This window comes from Alosa sapidissima, chromosome 1 (assembly GCF_018492685.1).
Source record: "Alosa sapidissima isolate fAloSap1 chromosome 1, fAloSap1.pri, whole genome shotgun sequence".
NCBI classification, from domain to species: Eukaryota; Metazoa; Chordata; class Actinopteri; order Clupeiformes; family Clupeidae; genus Alosa; species Alosa sapidissima.
In genome coordinates, this window is record NC_055957.1 from 36401592 (window position 1) to 36421396 (window position 19805).

A 19805-nucleotide genomic window follows, 5' to 3' on the forward strand; every position below is an offset into this window, starting at 1 on the left:
AAAAGTGCAAACACTGCCGTCAGTTGATATTATCGCTCTAAATATAGCAACATTAGATCCTTTCACTTGAATTATGCTAAATTATCCTCTCAGCCTCTGAAGGTGAGTTCATGTGTCCTAAAAAAATTTAATTAAGTAAATTAAGTAAATTGTCCTAAAATTGTTGAGAATTGCTCTAAAACTTAAACTGTTTACCATGTTGTTAGTCGCTTTGGCTAAAAATGCGTCAGCCAAATGTAATGTAATGTAATGTAATGTAATGTAATGTTTCCTGACTGTGGGTGTGGCGATAGGCTTGTAGCTTGTTCTCTATCGGAGGCAGCGGTAGCAGCAGCACAGTAACACAGCCATGCGTACTGTACTGTACAATCTGTTCTGGAGATGATGAGGCAACACGATATATATGGCCGCCTGCACTACTCCACTTGCAAACTTGCACACTTGCACACTTGTACACTTTACAACTTGGTGTTGTTGTCCTGAAAACACAACACTTCTGCTGCTCTTACATAACTTGCACCACTATGCCACTTTCTTTCTTACTTAGGTCAAACAGAACTACCCAAGCCTTTTATTGGCCTGACTTTGCACTAGTATTTTATTGACTGTCTATGCACAATTTCAACCAAATTTTGCTGCTCTTATTTTTTCATTATTATATGTGCCCTCTTATTTACTTATTTACTTACTTTTTTGTTTACTTGAATGTTATGTTTGTCTGTGGACCTAAATTGGCAAAATATGTCTTGTCTTCACCGTGGGATAGTGAGAAACGTAATTTCGATCTCTTTGTATGTCTGGAACATGTGAAGAAATTGACAATAAAGCTGACTTTGACTTTGACTTTGACTTTTATATAGCTCTGCAGCTTCACCTCAAACGCCTGACATTTAGCAACCTCCACTCACTTCCTGTTGGGGAAGTGCATCACCAGCTAGCCCCATTTACACATGCACTAGTGTGTGTGTGTACACATTTATAAGACGTGTATGTGTAAGTGTGACATGTATGAGTGTGAATGTGACTGTGTGAGTTTATGTATGCACAAGATGTGTAGGTAGGTGTTTTCTGTAGGAGAGCCTCATTTCCTCTTTCTCTCATGTCAAATCTGTAAATGAGCTTGTGTGTGCGTGTGTGTGCGTGTGTGTGCATGTGTGTATCAGTGGCGATATGCGCATGTGTTTGAACTGGAGACAGTGGTATGCGTCACTGCCTAAGGGCTGTTAATGTGTGAATATGAGTGTGTGTGTGTGGGGTGATGGGTGGATTTAAAAGCTCTGGCATTGTGTTGAGAGGGGCCTCAGTCTTACCTGAGTTTGTGTCAGTTTAATGCTCTTTATATGAGGGGATATTAGCACACTGTTTTTTAGGTGTTCTTCTCGTCGAGAGCCCCACGGGACACCAACACCAAAAACCTGAAATGGAACATCAGAGAGAGAGTCCTCACTACCAGGCCTCCAATAAGGACAATACGAGGAGAAATGCAGTGCTGTTTGTTTTATGGCTAGTACGGGAGATGGCAATTCACCTGGTATGATAAGACCCCGTGGGTAGATGTATTAATAAATAAGGAATTCTCTACATTTCCCTCCTCTGTTGGAAGGAAAATTAGTTTAAATGAAGTCTTCCCTCGGGGTGGAATCACCTGCCGAGAGAGAGAGAGAGAGAGAGAGAGAGAGAAAGAAAAAGAAAGAAAGAAAGAAAGAAAGAAAGAAAGAGAGAGAGAGAGAGAGAGAGAGAGAGATCACATGACTAATCACATTACAAACACCATGAGAAAGAATATAGAAAATAGATATATTCAATTACATGAAAATGTAGTGTAGAGTGTAGCATACTTTAAAAGGAAAGAATGTACTGTTCTAGGCAGCCAATAGCAGTGGGAAGACTATATTAAGCGGTGCATTATTTTCAAAATGGCCTGCAATGCTGTTGCAGTTAAAAAAAAAAAGGCTAGCGTCAGAGGTTACGATCAGTTTAGTTCTGCTGTTTTGTGAGAGGAAGAGGACAAAAGACAGAGAGTGAAAATGAAAGGAGGAAGTTGGTGAAAGTCAGATACACGCTACTGAGCAGCAAAAAGAGAAGTGGAGGAGGGGGAGGGGAAGACACAGCGAGGCAGGCCAGGCACATACTTACCCTTTGATGGAAGGAAGGCATGTGAAAATGTCTACTAGATGTAAATATTGACAACAGAGTCAGAGGCAGCTCTGGGCTGGGGTTGTGTATGTATACAGTTTCAGCTCTTGGCAGCCCCAGCGGCCTGCAGGAATACATATGGAAGAGAAAGGTCTCAATGAGAGGCATTATCTTGTGTTTTAGTAACTGCAAACACCTCCGAAAATCTACACACTTCTAAAGTCTACCCATCTTAGCAACAGATTCCTAGCAAGTGAACGTGACGAGTGGATATCACACTGGCACCGCAACGTAAATGTAACACCTCCTGGAGCGGAATCATCAGCTTGTAGCAGAGAATAGGGCATTAACCAACTGCATACTGCAAGGACCGCCTCACATAGCCTATTCGAAGAGGTATGCAAGAGGCTTCAGTGATGTGACCACATTTCACGTAACCTGTTCGCTCTTAGCAACATCCCCCTCGAAATAGCTGTGCATGCAGCAGCCCACAGGAAGACAGTGGGTGTGCTCTCTGACCAGAGACCCAGCTTCCACAACATGAAAGGAAACAAATGTCATGCTGCAAATTAAGGCCACCGCACAACAAAGCACAAGGTGCTAAAAAAAGCCGGCCGACGACATTTGGGTGCAGGTTGACCATTAGCAGCTTGGCTCTTTACCTTTTGATGTTATGGAGGTCAAAGGGAGCCATCAATGTCAAAGAGGTGCATGAATGCCAATATGAGAGGCATTCGCTATAAAAGTGGCCGCAAGGCCCGTATCAGATTCTGACAGGGGTGCTCCGCGCGGCTCAGGAGCACGCTGGAATGGCCCCGCGACCTACGGCTCAGCGGGTCAGCCTCCATGTGTGAATTTGCAACGGCCATCCAGCCAAGCCTCACACAAGGCAGGTAAAATCCCGAGACTTACTTTTGGGCAAGAACAGGACTTTCTCTGGGCTTCCTTGGAAGTGATCTCTTTTTTACCAGAGGTAAGTAAGTATGCCCCCCCCCAGTTGGTAAACAGGCAGGAGCATGTGGCTGTGAGGACAAACAAACTGATGTAATTAGAAGATAAGGTAAATAAAGGCCTGTTTGTTCTCTGTGCTGGCTCAGGGTGGAAATGCACGCAAAGAGAGAGAGAGAGAGAGAGAGAGAGAGAGAGAGAGAGAGAGAGAGAGAGAGGGGGGGGGGGGGGAGAATGTGTGTGTGTGTGTGTGAGAGAGAGTGAGTCAGTGAGTGAGAGAGAGAGAGCGAGAAAAAGAGAGAGAGTGAGAGTGGTGAGCTCCACACAGGGCTGTGTAGTCTATAAGATAACAGATTTACAGCTTCAGTTGGGGCAAGGGGAGAGAACACAGGCCTCTGCACAGGACTCTGATGCCTCTGAGTGCTCAGCCAATCCAACATTTAAGAATAGCCTCCTTTTACCACCACTTGGAACAATCTCACATGGCAATCATTTGAAAGAGTACAGCCCAAATTGTTAAGGTACTATTGAGAATGTACTATTTTAGGCCAAGCAGAAGTGAAAATGGCTGCTGCTCTGTGACCATCAGTGGTCGGCTTAGCCAGTAGATTTGTTGGACATTGCATTAATCATCACAATGATTGATTTAACATCGGCAAACTATCTAGCTCATGACTAAAGGAGAATATTTGCACTAAAGACTGGAGATTACAATGTTTTGTCAACTGTTGTACTGTAGGTTAATGTGACTGCTTCATTGACAAATGGGACCTTCATAATAAGCCACACCTTTTAATGAATCTTTAATTAAACGTGACGTTCACTACCACATCCTTATGTAGAGAGCATGCGATTGAGGAGAATTCACAAAACATCAACTGTGTGCGCGTCATGTCAATGCTTCTGAAAACAAGCAGTGCGTAGTAACAGACTGTCATCCAAGTCCAACAGAGCTCCTGCTATTCTAGTTGTTTTTGGAGCCCGCAGGAAAACAGCAGAGTTCGTAACCTCTCCCTGATCCTCTCCACACAGCCCATGAGAAAAGACAGACTGCCATATTTGGCAATTCCATCTGCTGTCAAGCATGCTCTAAAGAGCCCTATTCTGTGCAGCCAATCGGCCTCAGTGTTCCACACTTATCACCACAAATACATGACGCTTGTTTTAACACCTCATCAGTCATAATGCAAAGCAAACAATGCCATAGACTTGTCAAATGCATTTGTCATAATTAACGGGAAACAACTTAGATAGATAGATAGATAGATACTTTATTGATCCCCAAGGGGAAATTCAAGACAAACTTGTTGGTTTGTCTAAAATGTCTGAACAGTATAAGGGCCTCATCATTTGAAGGAAATCCCAAACAATCCTGGTAGTACACATACAGTATTTTAACTAGCTAAATATTACAGCATTCCCATTTTGGAGGGTTTATGAGAACAAGACTGCAACCATCACTTACTGTGTTCCAAACTCTAGAGCTGGAGGCTGGAATCGGAGTGGTCTTCCACTCTCCCGCCCATAAAACGAAGAGCTGACCGAGACAGGGAGAGAAAGAAAGGGAAGGGAGATAGAAACACACAGTCAGTTAGTGGACAGTTAGTTCTGTCTATATTCCATAACGGATCAGTAGTCATGCATCAACTCCTACTTCAGAGTGCACATATCAACTTCTAGGGCAAAAAGGGTGGTCAGGCCTGATCCTGGAACTCAAAACCCATCAACGTCTGTACATTTCTTGCTATAATGCTAATGGTATATTAATGTCAGTGCATGGTTAAAATGGGGTTGCTTTAGATGAGGGAATTTGTCAGCAATGAACAATATCAATGGAAGAATGAGTCAGATGGTTGCAGGGTGTAACACAGGCTTTCTGTGGATAGGGGTGGGCGATATATATCGTCTGCGATAATAGCGTGATTGTTGTTTTAACGATGTGCAAATTTACATTATCGAGTATTTAAATTACTTATGGGGAAAAACACTCGAAATCACGCATTGAAACCCCATACATTCACTAAATCCAGGAGGTGTAGCCTATGCAAGAGAAGCCCCTGGCTGCAGCAGAGCAAGTGTCACATGATCACTAGTGGGTCCACATTGTCACAGGCACACGCCTAATGTTTATTTTGTGCAGCGAGAGTTACAGTAGGCTACTTGGGATTTTGTGCGGCTACTTCTGTTCAAGTAGCATTGATGAGTCACGTTTTTTCCTACATGGTATTATATGGAGAGAAAACATTAGCCTTTGAGTATTTTTAATAGTCAGTTGTAAACAAAGAACTGTTCTCATGTAGGCCTAACCCTTTTGTAAATGGACTGAAGTTCGCTCTAAAATCGATTATGCTAACCGTTAGCATCACTTTGGGATTTCTTATATACACATTAGTTTCTATTCAGTAACTTGGAATGTTAGCCTACAGGATTTCTCTTAACAAAACCTCAAAGGAAATGATTGAGATGTTTTACAGTGTTTTACAGTGGATCCTAAGTAAAGATTTTTGAAGGGAACTTCAGCTTCAGACTTTCTCTTGGGAAACTGTTAGGCCTATTCATCTTCTCTAATGTAGCTGGCTAGACCATGTCATTGCCACACACACAAGTGGGGGCAGAATTGGAAATGTGACAATGCATTGGTTGATTTGGTTAAAAAGTCACAGGTTAGGTTATTTGTTATTATTGTATTGATGCTATTCACAAATAATGAGCTGTAAAGTAACTCAGACTTTTACAAATTTCTTTTAAGGGATATCGACTAATTATCGTTATCGTCAAAATCACAAAAAATATCGAGATATTATTTTTTGTCCATATCGCCCACCCCTACTCGGCGATTCTCCTCACCTGCTGGACTATGACCTGCTTCACCAGCACACTGATAAGACTGCGGCGGTCGCTACAGAAATTACATCATAACCTCAGCACACAGGCTGTGTACATGGATAATAGTCTTGAGCAAAGGCCAGCGGAACACCAAGCCAATATGCTACCAGTTAGTGTGCCTTTCCTTCTTGAGGCACGTGTATATCAAGGCAACGTGCATATCAAGGATCAGACTGACACTTCAAGAACACTGAAGGACACAGGTCAATGGAGAAAATATCCCATATGTCGACAGAGTTGAAATTAGTTGGGTTGCCCAATCCATTCCACCCCCAAGGGCAGACCCAGGTTTCTGAAGAGATGGGTAACATATGGATATTCCATTTAAAACAAAAACGGCTACCTTAGTTTCTTTGTTGATCTTACTGCTTTAGCAAAGAAATCCACATAACTGATGTAATATTTGTTTCTTGGTTTGTAAGACTGTTTTATGACAATTGTGGCTTGTACAGGATGCTGCATTACCACTGCTTTCAGTTAACTTGATCTTGAGATCCCAAATTCTGAAGTTGAAGAACAATAACAACAAATAAGTGTGTTTGTGTTTGTGTGTGTTTGTGTGTGTGTGTGTGTGTGTGTGTGTGTGTGTGTGTGTTTTAGTTACTGCCAAAGCAGTAGTCATGTGGGAGCAGCAGCTGCAGCTTTTATTGATAGAGAAGCATACCCATCCTAAGTAACCGAGTGTGTGTGTGTGTGTGTGTTTGTCCTTTTCTCTGAGGCTCTGTTGACAGAAGGTTACTGCAGCTGTTCTGTCAATGGGTGGGAGATAAAACTGGTCAACACCTTGGAGGCAAAAAAAGAAGCGCTCTTGCAAGTGACCTGCTGCTCTGGGAAGAACAACTGGACAGTGAGTGCAATTCTCCAGTCACTACAGAAAATCACCACCACACTGGTTCCACAGCCACATCGTGTGCTCTGGTACTTATGAGCTAGCATGGATGTCTTTATGGGCCACTGTTATCATTTCAACTGAACCATGAGAGAACTGAATGTGGAGAGAGATCTCTGCATAGTGCTGCTATCCTTAACCACCACAGACTGTCAAAGACTTGTCCAAACTTTCAACAGCTGATAGCCTTGACAGCCAAGCCCACATAGCTTAGGAGCCATGGTTACTACACCAGCAGAGAGGGGCAAGACCAGACACAGCACTGGTCAGTCCAGTCCAGTGGTAAAGAAAAGAACTGAATCGAAAGCTTTGGTGGCGAGAGGTTCCCAGTCACTCAGAGACAGTGTTCTGTTGCTGTTCTGTGCCCACACCACATGCAGCATTGGGTCATGAGCATGCCCACTGACACTCAGGTCAATGGGCAAAACAGAATGACCTGGAAAGCATGTTGGGGTGGCTACCTTTAGGGTCATTCCACGTCAATTCAACCAGGGCCCACGCACTTAGGTCTCAAAGAAATTCTGAATGCACCATTGACATCAATATGTTTTGTATAGAGCTACCACAGGTTACTCTATACAACCACAGGTGGCAGTGTGGTGACTCTATATAAAATATATTGATGTCAAGGGGGCATTTTGCCCATGTTCAGGGTGGAAAATAAAAAAAGAAAGATTTGCATAAGACAAGTCAAATTGGTGTCCCTTCAAAAAGAAGGGATCATGGAGAATAAAGAAAAACATATTTAAAAAATCTTTGTATATTCCCAAGGTGTTTGGGTGCTCTGAAAATGATAACCAAAATGATTTTTCAGACTTGTGAGGTCTGCTGTTCAGACCCTGAAGGGATTTGTTTTCTGTTCATTGCTTTTTGTGAGAGTATTTCTACTTATCTCAGTAAGGAAAATAAATCAAGAGCCTATGTTGAGTACAAATATGTCTTCTGAAGACTTAAACAGAGCCCAGCCAAAAACTCCAATAAAATTTGTATCAACTTTCAGGGACAACTATGACCATGCAGGATTATCCAGACCAAACGTGACGATTTTGCTACATACTATTCCTATTTATGTACCAGCATGCAAAATTTGAACCTCCTACATGGTTTAGTTCTTGCGCTGTGGGCTTGTGAACTTTGACAAAAAAAAGAGGCCGAACAAAATCGACACCCCCCTCCCCCTGTAAAACTGGCTGTATCTTGGAAAGCATTGATCTTACATAAGAGTAATTTTACAGTGTGTCTCCTGGGTAACATAGGTACACCTGGTAATTTTTTCAGAATTTTTTGAGACCTAAGTGCGTGGGCCCTGATTGAACTGACGTGGAATGACCCTTTAACAAACACAGCACAGAGTTTTGCAGTGGAGGGAATTCCTGCTATCGGCCACTGTGAGCATGGGGTCAGGTAGGCCTTTCAGTGCCCGTTGGCCACAGTGAGCATGGGGTCAGGTAGGCCTTTCAGTGCCCGTTGGCCACAGTTAGCATGGGGTCAGGTAGGCCTTTCAGTGAGCATGGGATCAGGTAGGCCTTTCAGTGTTTGTTGGCCACAGTGAGCATGGGGTTAGGTAGGCCTTTCAGTGCCCGTTGGCCACAGTGAGCATGGGGTCAGGTAGGCCTTTCAGTGCCTGTTGCGACTGGACAGGCACGGGCCGCCTGGCCAATAGCAGAGACAGAATGATGGGGATCAGTTTCCCGGCAGTGGAAAAGTTCACATCCCAACCATGTCATCATCAGCAGCGAGAACAGTGGGTTATGGATGCCCCGACACTGATGGATTAGCGCAGAACCTTCCACACCGCTGGGACACAGAGGAAAGGGCAGCCCTGCGCCACACACCCAGTGAGGGAGTCGTAGATGGTCAGTAGGAAGCCCAATTGTTCATTAACACCAATGCTGGAGCGTGCGCAAACACACACACATGCGCGCAAACACACACACACACACAATGGTTTTCACAGCAAGGTCACACTTACTCTAGAGTTTTCTAATGTGTCAGTGTCTGATTAGCCAGGTGAATCTGGCTAGGAAAATTCACGCAGTGAATAGCGACTGTTGATTCATGCTGAACCCATTTACTTTCATTTATTTCTTCAACTGATGATTTTTGTTAACAATGAATTCATCTGCAGAAGGCACATCTATTTGGGAAAGGTCATACTGACGCATGCAGTCAGCCCTGGCATCTTTCAGAAATAACATGGTGAATTATTTCAGCTCTGGTATGCTGTGTCAACCAAATGTCACAACCTCTCAGTTACAACAGCCCATTGGGAAAAAGCTGTTTGAGAAGTCGACTATCCTTTAAAACCGTGAGCTTAATGTTCTAGGAGGGGTTAGACTGTAAACGCTGAAATGATGCTTTGTGCTCAATCAGTCTCTTGAAACCGACTGCATATCAGAGACAGAAACCATACCGGGCACCATGTTAGATTCTAGAGACTGCTTGCCTCTGCACAAACACAACACTACACTACAAGTAACTTCCTTTACATAATTCCAACTTAGTGCTTGAACTGGACAATAGCAATTTCCATCACTGACCTAACCATGTTGCACAAGCATGCATCTCAATCACATCCAAAATTTGTTTATACTCTCACTAGGCAGAGGACGTCAATTCTCATGCTGTGACTAGCAAGCTATGTATTACTGTTACAATTGCTTGCTCAGAGCAGTGTTAGCATTGCATAATTTCACAAGCTCAAAAAACACAGAGGACATGTTAGAGCAACTCTCCACCTCCTCAGGCTAATAACTGGGATTTTTCAACCTGCTGAACATGCAATGTCATACAGTGTTTCCCACAGAATTGAATTATATTTGTGGTGGTAGGTTTGCAGAATTAACTTGAATGCAACAGTTTTTAACAAACTGTCGCAGCGATGCTAACCAGATTTAAGTACAATTTAGTAAAACCTGGAAAAATCATTGTGTGGTGGTCAATATTGATATTGTGATGGGCCGCCACAAATAAGTCAATGTATGGGAAACACTGAATAATAAAGTCATCAGAGGAAGCACCTTTTATTGAATTAGTTACACACCGTACAGGACAATATTTGCAGCGCTACATTAGCTTATTGCTTCTTTCTCATATTTATGCATTTTTAAACATCTCAAGTCAAGAAGTTCTTAGTTTCACATGCAATCCCACTACTGCCAAGCCATCACTTAGATCAGGGGTCTCAAACTACTGGCCCGCACCCGGCCCAATTCCGGCCCGCGACCTAATGTCAAAAAATAATAATTCGGCCCTTGAAGGTATTTTTAATTGCGAGAAACAACACCACTGGTAAAAATAGACAATATATCCAAGTACGGTGACAAATCCCATTTGTACTCTCCTCCACAAATTGAAGCAGAAATAGGCCGACACCAAATGTTGGAGGCAGTGAAGTGGTTGAAAAAACGTTCACGTGTGATTAAGTCTTGGGTAGGCTATGTTATTCACCTATTCTGATTCTGAAGGAGAATATCTGCCTTTTGGGATTTTGATCGACTAATGACAGTGATATGGGTATATATGGGTAATATGACAAAAAAGAAAGTAAACCTGCTCAAATATGTTCAACATCCAGTATTTACTGAAAGGTGCATAATTTGAGGTGCTTGCCATCCAGTGGCAAATTAGATGGGTAAATTTACCCCCTTCATAAACTTTTGTTTATACTCAAAGATTTTTATATTTACAGTAGGACTTTATCTCTGACCACTTTCAAACCTTTAAAAATTTTGATGTCAAAATCCAATGGTGTTGTTTTCTTAACCCTGGCGCCTAAAGTTTGTCATGCAGGTTTAAATAAGTTATGAGAGGTAAATATTTTTTATTTGGTGTGAAACACAAGCATACCTGTTTTTATGCTTTTTGTTTGTTTTTATAATTTGTATTATTATTTATTTCATCATTATTTTGTTTATAAGCTAAGGTTGCTAGCACAGGTATTTGAGTTTGAGACCCCTGACTTAGATAATAACAACACGCTACATGTGAATCCAGCTATAAATATCTACCGTTCCCAACTACCACTCTATATTAGTTCTTAAACCCTGAAGAATGTCTCTTCTCATGTGCCCTACAGGCTGCTTGCCTAAAGCTTACAAGCCATTCTGCTCAGAGATCACAGAGAAATGAGAAAGAGAACAGAGATGGCTCTAATGGCGTGGGGTGCTTATTTCCTGCATGGGTAGAAAACAGGAAGCAGAGGGCAATTTGAATACTGCAGGGAGTGGCTGCAGCGCTCAGAGCTGCCAATCCTGCAGCTCATCTGCGCTCTCCGTGAGGGAGGTAATCTGTGCTCTGATCTCGGCTAATCGGGTCGATCACATTTCAGCCGCCTGACCGGAGGGGAGCAGAGTTTATAGATGGGCCAGATGGAGCCTTAGCCTTATGGCTCCAGACACACTGAAAAAGGTCTTACAATTCGGATCATAATTTGGAGTTAAGATTGTCTATTGTAGATTTGCTCATAGGGGTTCAGACCAAATAACACCAAGGTTGAATCAGCCTTAATTTAAAACATGTTTGAACAGTCCCAGTGAGAACATCTCATATCAGATCATCTGTGGAGTCAGTGCACTTCTCCCAGATGTAAGCCTGATGATGTCTTTGTAACGTGTGTGTGCAGTGAGGTGAGGGTGTCACGCTGCCGCTTAAACCCCTCATCACCTGTCAAAGTCCTCCCAGCCGCACGGCTCTGAAGGCAGGCAGCGGACATGGCGTCCACCTCCCTCCCGACGCGCTCTTCTTGGAAAAACGGCGAAGGCAGCTACAACTCGCAAGTCCCACAGGGAGGCAGGGGGGGCCCTCGGTCATACCAGCGTACCCAAATTCACAGCCCTCCTTTGTTTCCTCTCGTCCTCCAGCTGCTTTCGCAAACCTCAGCCGTAAAACAGTGTTCGTGACGCAGTGCACACAGCAAATATGCCAGGGAGAGCGAAATAAGCAATAACTGATCCAGGCTGTGCAAGTGAGCCATCCACGGGGTCAACAACAATGATCTCATTGAATGTTAAGAATGGAACAGAACCCAAAATGGCAAAAGCCATAGTCCTGGGAGGCAGTGAAGTGGTTCAAGATGCTCCACATACTTTGCAGAAGTAAAAGCAGACTCATGCTTTATCTGCCTCAAATCCAGCAGTCATTTGCACCATACAGTAGTAAAACATCCAATAGGATACTAGAGATGGCCATTTTAAGAGATGCCAGAGGAAGTTGGATTATTATACTTCCAAAGCTAAGCAAAGAGCTACTCAGCCTGGTGATCATCTCATGCTGAACAGAACATGAGCTCCAGTTTTTAAAGGTTTCTGATTGGTAACTGGTTGACCAAACTAATCAGCAGGTCTTTATTAGGAGTTATTCAAGGATGCCTTCTAATAGGCCTTACATAACAAGCATGTATATTACAAAAAGCAATTTCAAACGACTGCCAACACTATTGAGCTCATTAGTCTCCCTCCCTGACAGAGAACACTCTACGTGACACAAAAAGCTACAAGCTACCACAGAACAAAAGGACAGTAAAGTGTCAGAGAACAGGGATTGGAGGAGAGACTTATTATGTGCAGACAATCTGCATTAATTCTGTTCAAATTCCCCCCCCCCCCCCCCCCGTTCTTTGTTTTAGAATCACAACTTACTGTTGCTCAAGGAGGAGCTGCATGAGTGTGCCGTTTGAAGTGTGCTCTGCGAGACAAACAGCACCCTTCACATGGTCCACTGCTGTCTCCTCACATAGTGGAGGCCCATCACCTACTCGGCCGCCTCAGAAGAGTAAATGATCTCTGGCAGCCTGCTCGTCATGAAAATGCAGACGAGATGCCAGTAACACTGGTGTTTGTTATCTTTTGAACTGATAGGCACTATTATCTAAACTCTGCTGATACACTTACGAAGATTTGCTCTTTTTCATCTGCCGTAGTGCAAACACAGATTACTGCAGCACGCCGCACACCACACACACACACACACACCATACCCACAACTTTGTAGGAGAACTTTTGAGAGTAAGCGCGGTCTTATTAGCAAACAGAACAGGCCATTGACATAATGTGGCAGTGACATAACGTGGAGTGGTCCGACCCTGTGGAGGCCTCAGGTGAATGGGGGTGTATCAGTACAGGCATTTAAGGGGAGCGCTAAAGGCTCCTCTAGTGAGAAGGAAGCTGGTTCCCTGGATTCCAAAGCACCCAAAGCAGACAGCACATACTCGACTGTTTGAAGCCTCAATCTACACGCACAACAATTACTTTACAAATAGCTCATCATCGTAGTCATCTGCTACCTTTCATTCAAAACTACAACAAAGAGAGTCCAACTTTGGCGGACAGGTTCACACGAAGCCTGTGCCATGCGTTTTCAAACAGCACAGAAGAGCGCACTGAAACATGGAGCGACTTGTTTAGAGTTGGAGCGTGCACTCCAGCAGACCCGCCCCAGGGCCAGGAGAGCAGAGAGGCTGGAGCTGCTATTTGCGGCTGGGTGAGTAAGAGCCTCCCTTGGCAGCGGGTAGGGAGAGAGAGAGGGATGTGTGGGCGTAGGACAGCAGGAGGTGTGAAAATTAGCACTCGGAGGGTTCATCTCCCAGCTTTTCACTGCACTATAGTGCTATAGGAGGGGTCTATAGACAGATATAGACAGAGATTGAGAAAGGACATGTTTTTTTTTGGGTGAGAGAGAACCCAAAGTCAAGAGCAACATGCAAACTTTGTACGTTTATTACAGTATGAAAAGCTGGTAAGCATACACCACATCAAAAGGAACATGCAAACACAAACACACACAGATATCGGACGCGTCTCCTTATCACTGACCTCATCAAGCAGGCCATCAAGTACAGGGTGTGCTTTATGCATTGAGAAAAAAAGAAAACCCACCACAGCTAACAGTGTGACAGGGCATGTTTGAGACGGCTTCTTTTTTTGTGGCGTACGTAGAGACTGAGTCAGCGCAGCAGTGAGCTCATAGGCAGCACAGAGCAGCCTTGGCAGCCACCGAGCCATGGGAGGGACAGGCCTGCCCGCACAACGCCCGAGCCAATCAATCACACAGGTTCCCTTATGGACTGGACGCTCCAGCCTCACTCCAAGCCCTGCAGTCTAGTGGGGCTTTGGTATGGCTGCAGCGACGGGCCGATCCACAGCCGGTCAGAGATGGACACACAGAGCAGTGGTGGCTCTGGTCCAAGCCGGGTGCAAGAAGAGAACTCAGTACACCCGCTACAGCTGATAGGGAGAACACATTTTATATGAGCAAGGGATTAAACAGCAGTGTGCTGAAAGGAGATAAGTGTCTTACAGCAGAGAAAGGTTTGGTGCGAGACGGATAGAAACATAAGTACATGTTGCGTATGTATGGGTTTGCTTTAACACAGGCTAGCTTTATGAACGAATAACCACTAGCTTAAAGCTAAAGCAGACAACAGGGAGGCCATCTTGCTGTAAGTATATCAGACGCCCTTCATGTTTACAACCACAGGAAATTTAAAAAGGTTTCAAGTTACATTTTCAAGAAATGCATCTATTGTGAAAGCAGAAAAGGTAGTAGAGGCAATTAGAAACTCATTCACCAACATGTACTTTACAGTATTTCTGGAAACAATGTGTTGCCTGTTGACAAATCCAGTACTGCCAGCAATATTCTAGATCTTTCTCTGAGGCAAACCACAGATAACTTAACTGTTCACTTCCCCTTTCAGACTACAACTTTCCCAGATGGAGAAGCTGACCATCTATTGTAAGTGACAGTAGGAGGAGCAAGAGTAAATGCAATAACTTATCACCTGTCCCACAACAAAACATACACAGGAAAAACAAACCAACATTCTAAACACATTAACTACACAAATCTCTGCAAAGCTGCCTACAACAAAATGCATATCAAGCATGCATACCAAACTAGAATTCATATGACAAACAGAAGGCTTATCTAGTCTCTACTCTGGGTTTGGTAATTGCAGATTAATAATAATTAAAAAAAAGTCTTAATGATAAAAAAAAACCGAATTGAATTGCCCATGGTAAGCTCCAAAAACAATTAGGTTACATTTGTTATAAATAAATAAACAGTGTTGGAAGAGGGACTCTGGTTATTTGTTGGGCCTATAAACTTTTCTTGAACTTATTTTGTGGTCATGAATGAGTGAGTGAGACGTCATGACGCAGACACTACTTCTACTGCACGTCGCTGCTTTATTCAGCAAATGCTGATTTACATGTAAACAGGAGTATTCAGTTTCTGCTTCACATGAAAACATCTTATTCTGAATACTGCCAAAACCAGAATATGGTGTGCATAGAAACGTAGCCATTGTGTGGCCTTACATAACAGCAGTGCTGCACGGATGCTCTTTCACTGCTGGAAGTGCCAGTCGATTCTTAAGCTGTCAGACTGCATCATGTCACCACGCACCCCTCACTGTGCCACCGCTAGGGTCAGAGGTCAGAGGCGATATCTCTTCTCTAAGGCCAGACAGACACACACACGCGCGCACACGCACACGCACGGCGTTCCATTAACATGATTATTGACAGGCTGCAGTTTAGAGTCAAAAGGGGGCTGGTCTCATTGGTCTCTTTTCTTGTCAATAATATCCCGTTTCAAAAGTGGTTGGTGGTATGAGCAAGTATGAGCAAGCATCTGGGTTTGTGAACTTGTGAACTGTAACACATAAAAGCAATAAACAAAGAGAGACATTTGAGTTCATCAGACCACCACCTGTACTAAAATGTAAATAAATCATTACCATGTGAATTCTACTATATTTCAAACACTAAGAAACGTAACTTTGACCAGGTTTTTCCACAACCCTTGCCTTAAGTATTTTTCCAAAATGTTTAAATGCTATTTGAAAGAGGTTACTGTTAATCCATCTCCAGTGAAGTGAACCTATAGAGCAGGATGTGCCGTCTGAGAGGGGGGCAGTGTTGAACATATGGCTCGAGGCCTGTGGCATCTCAGGTGTGTGGGAGAATGAGGTAACACAGTAAGGCAGTGTTCTCCAACTGTGGCAGCTCACTCAAGTGCCCTCATCTGTTTGGTCAAGACCTAGGTGTGTTAGTGTGTGAGTGAGAGTAGGGGGTGTGTGAGAGGGTGTGCCCCAGCTCCAGCTGAGAGTTTGTTTTTAACTGGCTTGCAAAAACGCCAGTCAGCAGCACTGTTGACATCTCTGTGAGGTTCTGTCGCATTCAGTGTCTTAATGGTGAACTCTTCAAAAACATTTCCTACACAATCCTCACTAGGAAGGAAAACTGCCCGACAAGTCTGTTTCCAGCACGTGTGAGGTCAGACAGGCTTTGCTGTTATTTTCAAGGATTTCCAAAAGTGTCAGGTTTCAAATCTCAGCGTCTGTGAATAAAACTCTTAAGGTGTCCCTATAGAAAAAAAAAAAAACTCTCTTCGTGGTTGTGAACAGATACCATCACCAACGTCTGGATACATGCAAGCAAGCTACAGGCCAAACCAGCCACAAAGCCCAGACTCAACTGCATGGTATGTTCTCACTGTGTGAACTCGCTGAGGCTTTTAACCTTGCGGTGTCACAGTATTTAAAGGGTTTATTTAAAGTTTCATTTCACTTCTCTATTTTCAGAATTCTGGCGGTTTTATTTCCAAAAGTACCAAAGTAGCACACATGGTCTGAGCTTGCCGTTTAATCCGGCTATGCACAACTCGCAGAGCTCTTCACTAACCACACAACTGGCCACTTGTTTTTGCCCAGCATATAAGAAACCAGAGACCTGTGCTAGTTCACTCACCACACAGCTGCTAGCAGAAGATAGCAGGGGCGGGTAGACAGAAAAGCTCAGCCCAGCACATATGTGGTTAAGAACTGGCTAGACTACTTTTTGTTGTTCTCAAGAGTGAAAGCACAGTGGTGTCTTCAAACACTGCCATACATGGATGTGCAGGGTCAGTGAAGACATGCACACAAAATACTTCATAAGCATTATGGAGATTTGGTAGCTAAATGGCATCTTTTATCCACCCTGTTTGTGATCTCAGGCTATGAACACTTTTCAAGGCGTGTCATAACTACACCATGCATAATAGCCTGGATGGGAACAACATATGTGTTTATCTATGTGTCAGGTACTGCAAATTTAAAATTACATCAAAAGTAGTTATAGACAAAGTACATATATGGTGTTGCTTAATCCACACTGCCACAATGAGCTCTTAATTATCACCCAAACTACCATTTCTATGCTTTATTTGTCATTCGATCTCTTGTCATATCAAAAATACTACAAGGTCCTCGATGTCACGCTCAATTTTAGTGCATATGAATGCAAACCTATTCTAAATACATGTACACTTCTGTCTTCACCTGGAGTCATTATCAGAGAACAGTGCAGGGAGCTGGACTCAGTCCCTCCCCCATCCCAGAGCACAGCCTCAGAGTGCAGGGGGAGTGGTGGCAGTTAGTGAAGGAGCTGATAACCGTGGCCTGTGCGGGCAGGACCTTAGGAGCCCGCCAGCTCTACACCAGCACGTCGCCCAGGGTCTAATCCTGACAGCAGCTCAGACAGACTCAAGCAGTTCACAGCCAGCCCTGAGGACTTCCAAATGAGCCAGCTTGTGGGATAAAGGCCTTGCTGCCCCTGCCGCCGCTGGGATCATCAGTCTCTGACAACTGGTCAATTGCTCGCTTTTTGTGACCTCTAAGGTATTATGGGTCAGTGACTGACTGATGTACAGGAGTGTTTCCTACCTTTCAAAAGTACCAAATACACAACAGCATACAGATCAGTGATGAGGCACATTTTACAACATGAGACTACATTCCTTTTAAGGCATCGCAAACGAAACAGAGGTGCACTGTGTCCCATCAGGAGAGGACACACACACACACACACACACACACACACACACACACACGCACACACCCCTTTGTCAGAGCACTTTAAATAAGTTGACACAAACCAGTGGCTGCAGTGACACTGGTCTGGCTAACCTTAGCTGGGGAACAGCTTCAAAGACAAAATCTATACACATTCCCCAAAACAGCAAAGCAAACCAACAGTCCTGATTGCAAAACTACAATAAAAAAAAGAGTTTGGAATACTACAATAGATTTCATCTTCCCTTGCAAGAGAACAGGCTTAACCACTTTTGGTGATATCATTCCTAACAGGCAGCTATAGCCCTGGCTGGTGTCCATAAACTGATTATCTAATGTGGCATGAATGCTTAATTAAATAACAGCAACAGGAATAACAACAGCATGGATCATGGGAACATACAGAGAACGTAAGTACAATGTATAATTGCAGTGTTGAAAAGTATGTATTTGCAAGATATATTTATTACCTTCAAAGAATTCATGAACTAAGTATATTTTAGGCATTCAGGAGCATGCGATCCACAGTTCAGTCAGCATCTATGAAGGTATTTCAGCTGCACCTTTACACAGTAAACAGGGCAAGGAATGGGCCTTTCCAATTCTGATATCTAACAGTACTGGAATGCTACTGTACACCTTTTAAACATCTCATTTTCAAAGCTTCATAGACATATGTCAACTATAAGTCACCAAACATCCTTTTAATGAGGACCTGTAAGTGCTAATGAATAGCAACTTAGAAAAGTATGAATGAGTCCCCTTGTTTGATGGGAAAACTGCTTCCTATGAGCGCACCATTCCCCTAGCCTGTCCGACCTCCTCTCCATATTCTTTCAAGGAGTTCTAAAATTAGTCATTAGTCTGGAATGTAGAACTGTGCAGTAAACCTCTCCGTGCCCCCCTCTCTCTCACTCACAGATTTTCCCCTCTCATAAACACACACCAACCCACAGCACATGGCTGTGCTAAAGAGTACAACTACCATGGATTGGGCATGTGATATATAACTCCTTTCATCACCACAAAATAATCTGCATATTACAGCCTCTTATCCAAAGATGCATACAGTCCTCAATCAGTGTGGCACTGACATCATGTCATTATCAATGTATGGAATCCATGCAAAACCTAGTGACATGCATCACTGAGTTGAGGAAGTCTTAAGAGCTTAAAACTGTTCTGACCTTTATCGGTCACTCCCTTCCTACCTGTTTTTTTCCACAGAGGAAAAACAAACACATGTCCACCTGTCTTGCATGTTTTCCACCAATCACAACACAGTATGCCTCTGTGGTATTCTTCCGCTGGGCTCAGCTATGTTTATGTGCTCCTGCATGTTTTCTCCTGTCTAACATTCATCGCTCCTCTTAAGTCCTCACACAGGGAGTACCTACACAAGACTCTCCACAGACTTCATGTGAAAACGCTGCAAGATACTTCACATATGCAACACCAACACGGTGCACGGAGCCTTCTGTGCACACTTAAGCAGCTGACTGCAGATCAGAGCTGGCCCTCAGCAGCTTCTGCCTGAGGCTGGCTCAGGATCAGCTGTTAACAGCTGGAGCGCAGGCAGAGCAGAGGGAGCATCTGTGGGGAGTTTAGGTGGGGTAATGAGATCTTACCTCTCTTGCTGTGGGAGACTCTCTTTGCTGCGCTCTTCCTCCACCTGGGGAAAACAATACCATGACGCACAGGTTAGGGAAGCACAAACCGCTAGTAATGCTTATATAAAGCTGCTGCAAGAGTTGCATACCCTCCCTTAAAGCCTTTCATCATGTAGTAACAGAGCCAGCGATTATGTACATGAACGATCATCTTTATAGAGCTGGAAATGTACATGGGTATTGCACATATTCAACTATATAATAATTTGTGTCGAGAACATAGGCAAAAAAAAAAAAAACCTCTTTAAAACCTCATTTCTATTCCAAAACCATTTGCCGAGATGCATAATAATATCTTTATCGAAATAATGACAGCTGATGATTCAGCCACACATTTAGCCTACTGTAGGGTAGATTTGCCCAGTAAGTCATTTAGCCCTTTTACTCCTTTGCACAGAGGTGCCTGTAGAGCATATCTGTGCGCGCTGATAGCGCC

General features: G+C 43.6%; 1 protein-coding gene across 2 annotated transcripts in view; it reads right to left on the bottom strand.

The window, feature by feature from the left end:
* Positions 1–19805, bottom strand: part of tmem131l (transmembrane 131 like) — a 43572-nt gene that overhangs the window by 20873 nt on the left and 2894 nt on the right. For both annotated transcript variants that reach the window (XM_042094148.1, XM_042094149.1), the window contains exons 3-7: positions 19328–19371; positions 4550–4621; positions 2137–2260; positions 1529–1645; positions 1311–1415 (exon numbers count right to left, since the gene is read on the bottom strand). In XM_042094148.1, coding sequence (XP_041950082.1) covers positions 1311–1415; positions 1529–1645; positions 2137–2260; positions 4550–4621; positions 19328–19371 — 462 coding nt within the window. The remainder of the gene's footprint in view (positions 1–1310; positions 1416–1528; positions 1646–2136; positions 2261–4549; positions 4622–19327; positions 19372–19805) is intronic.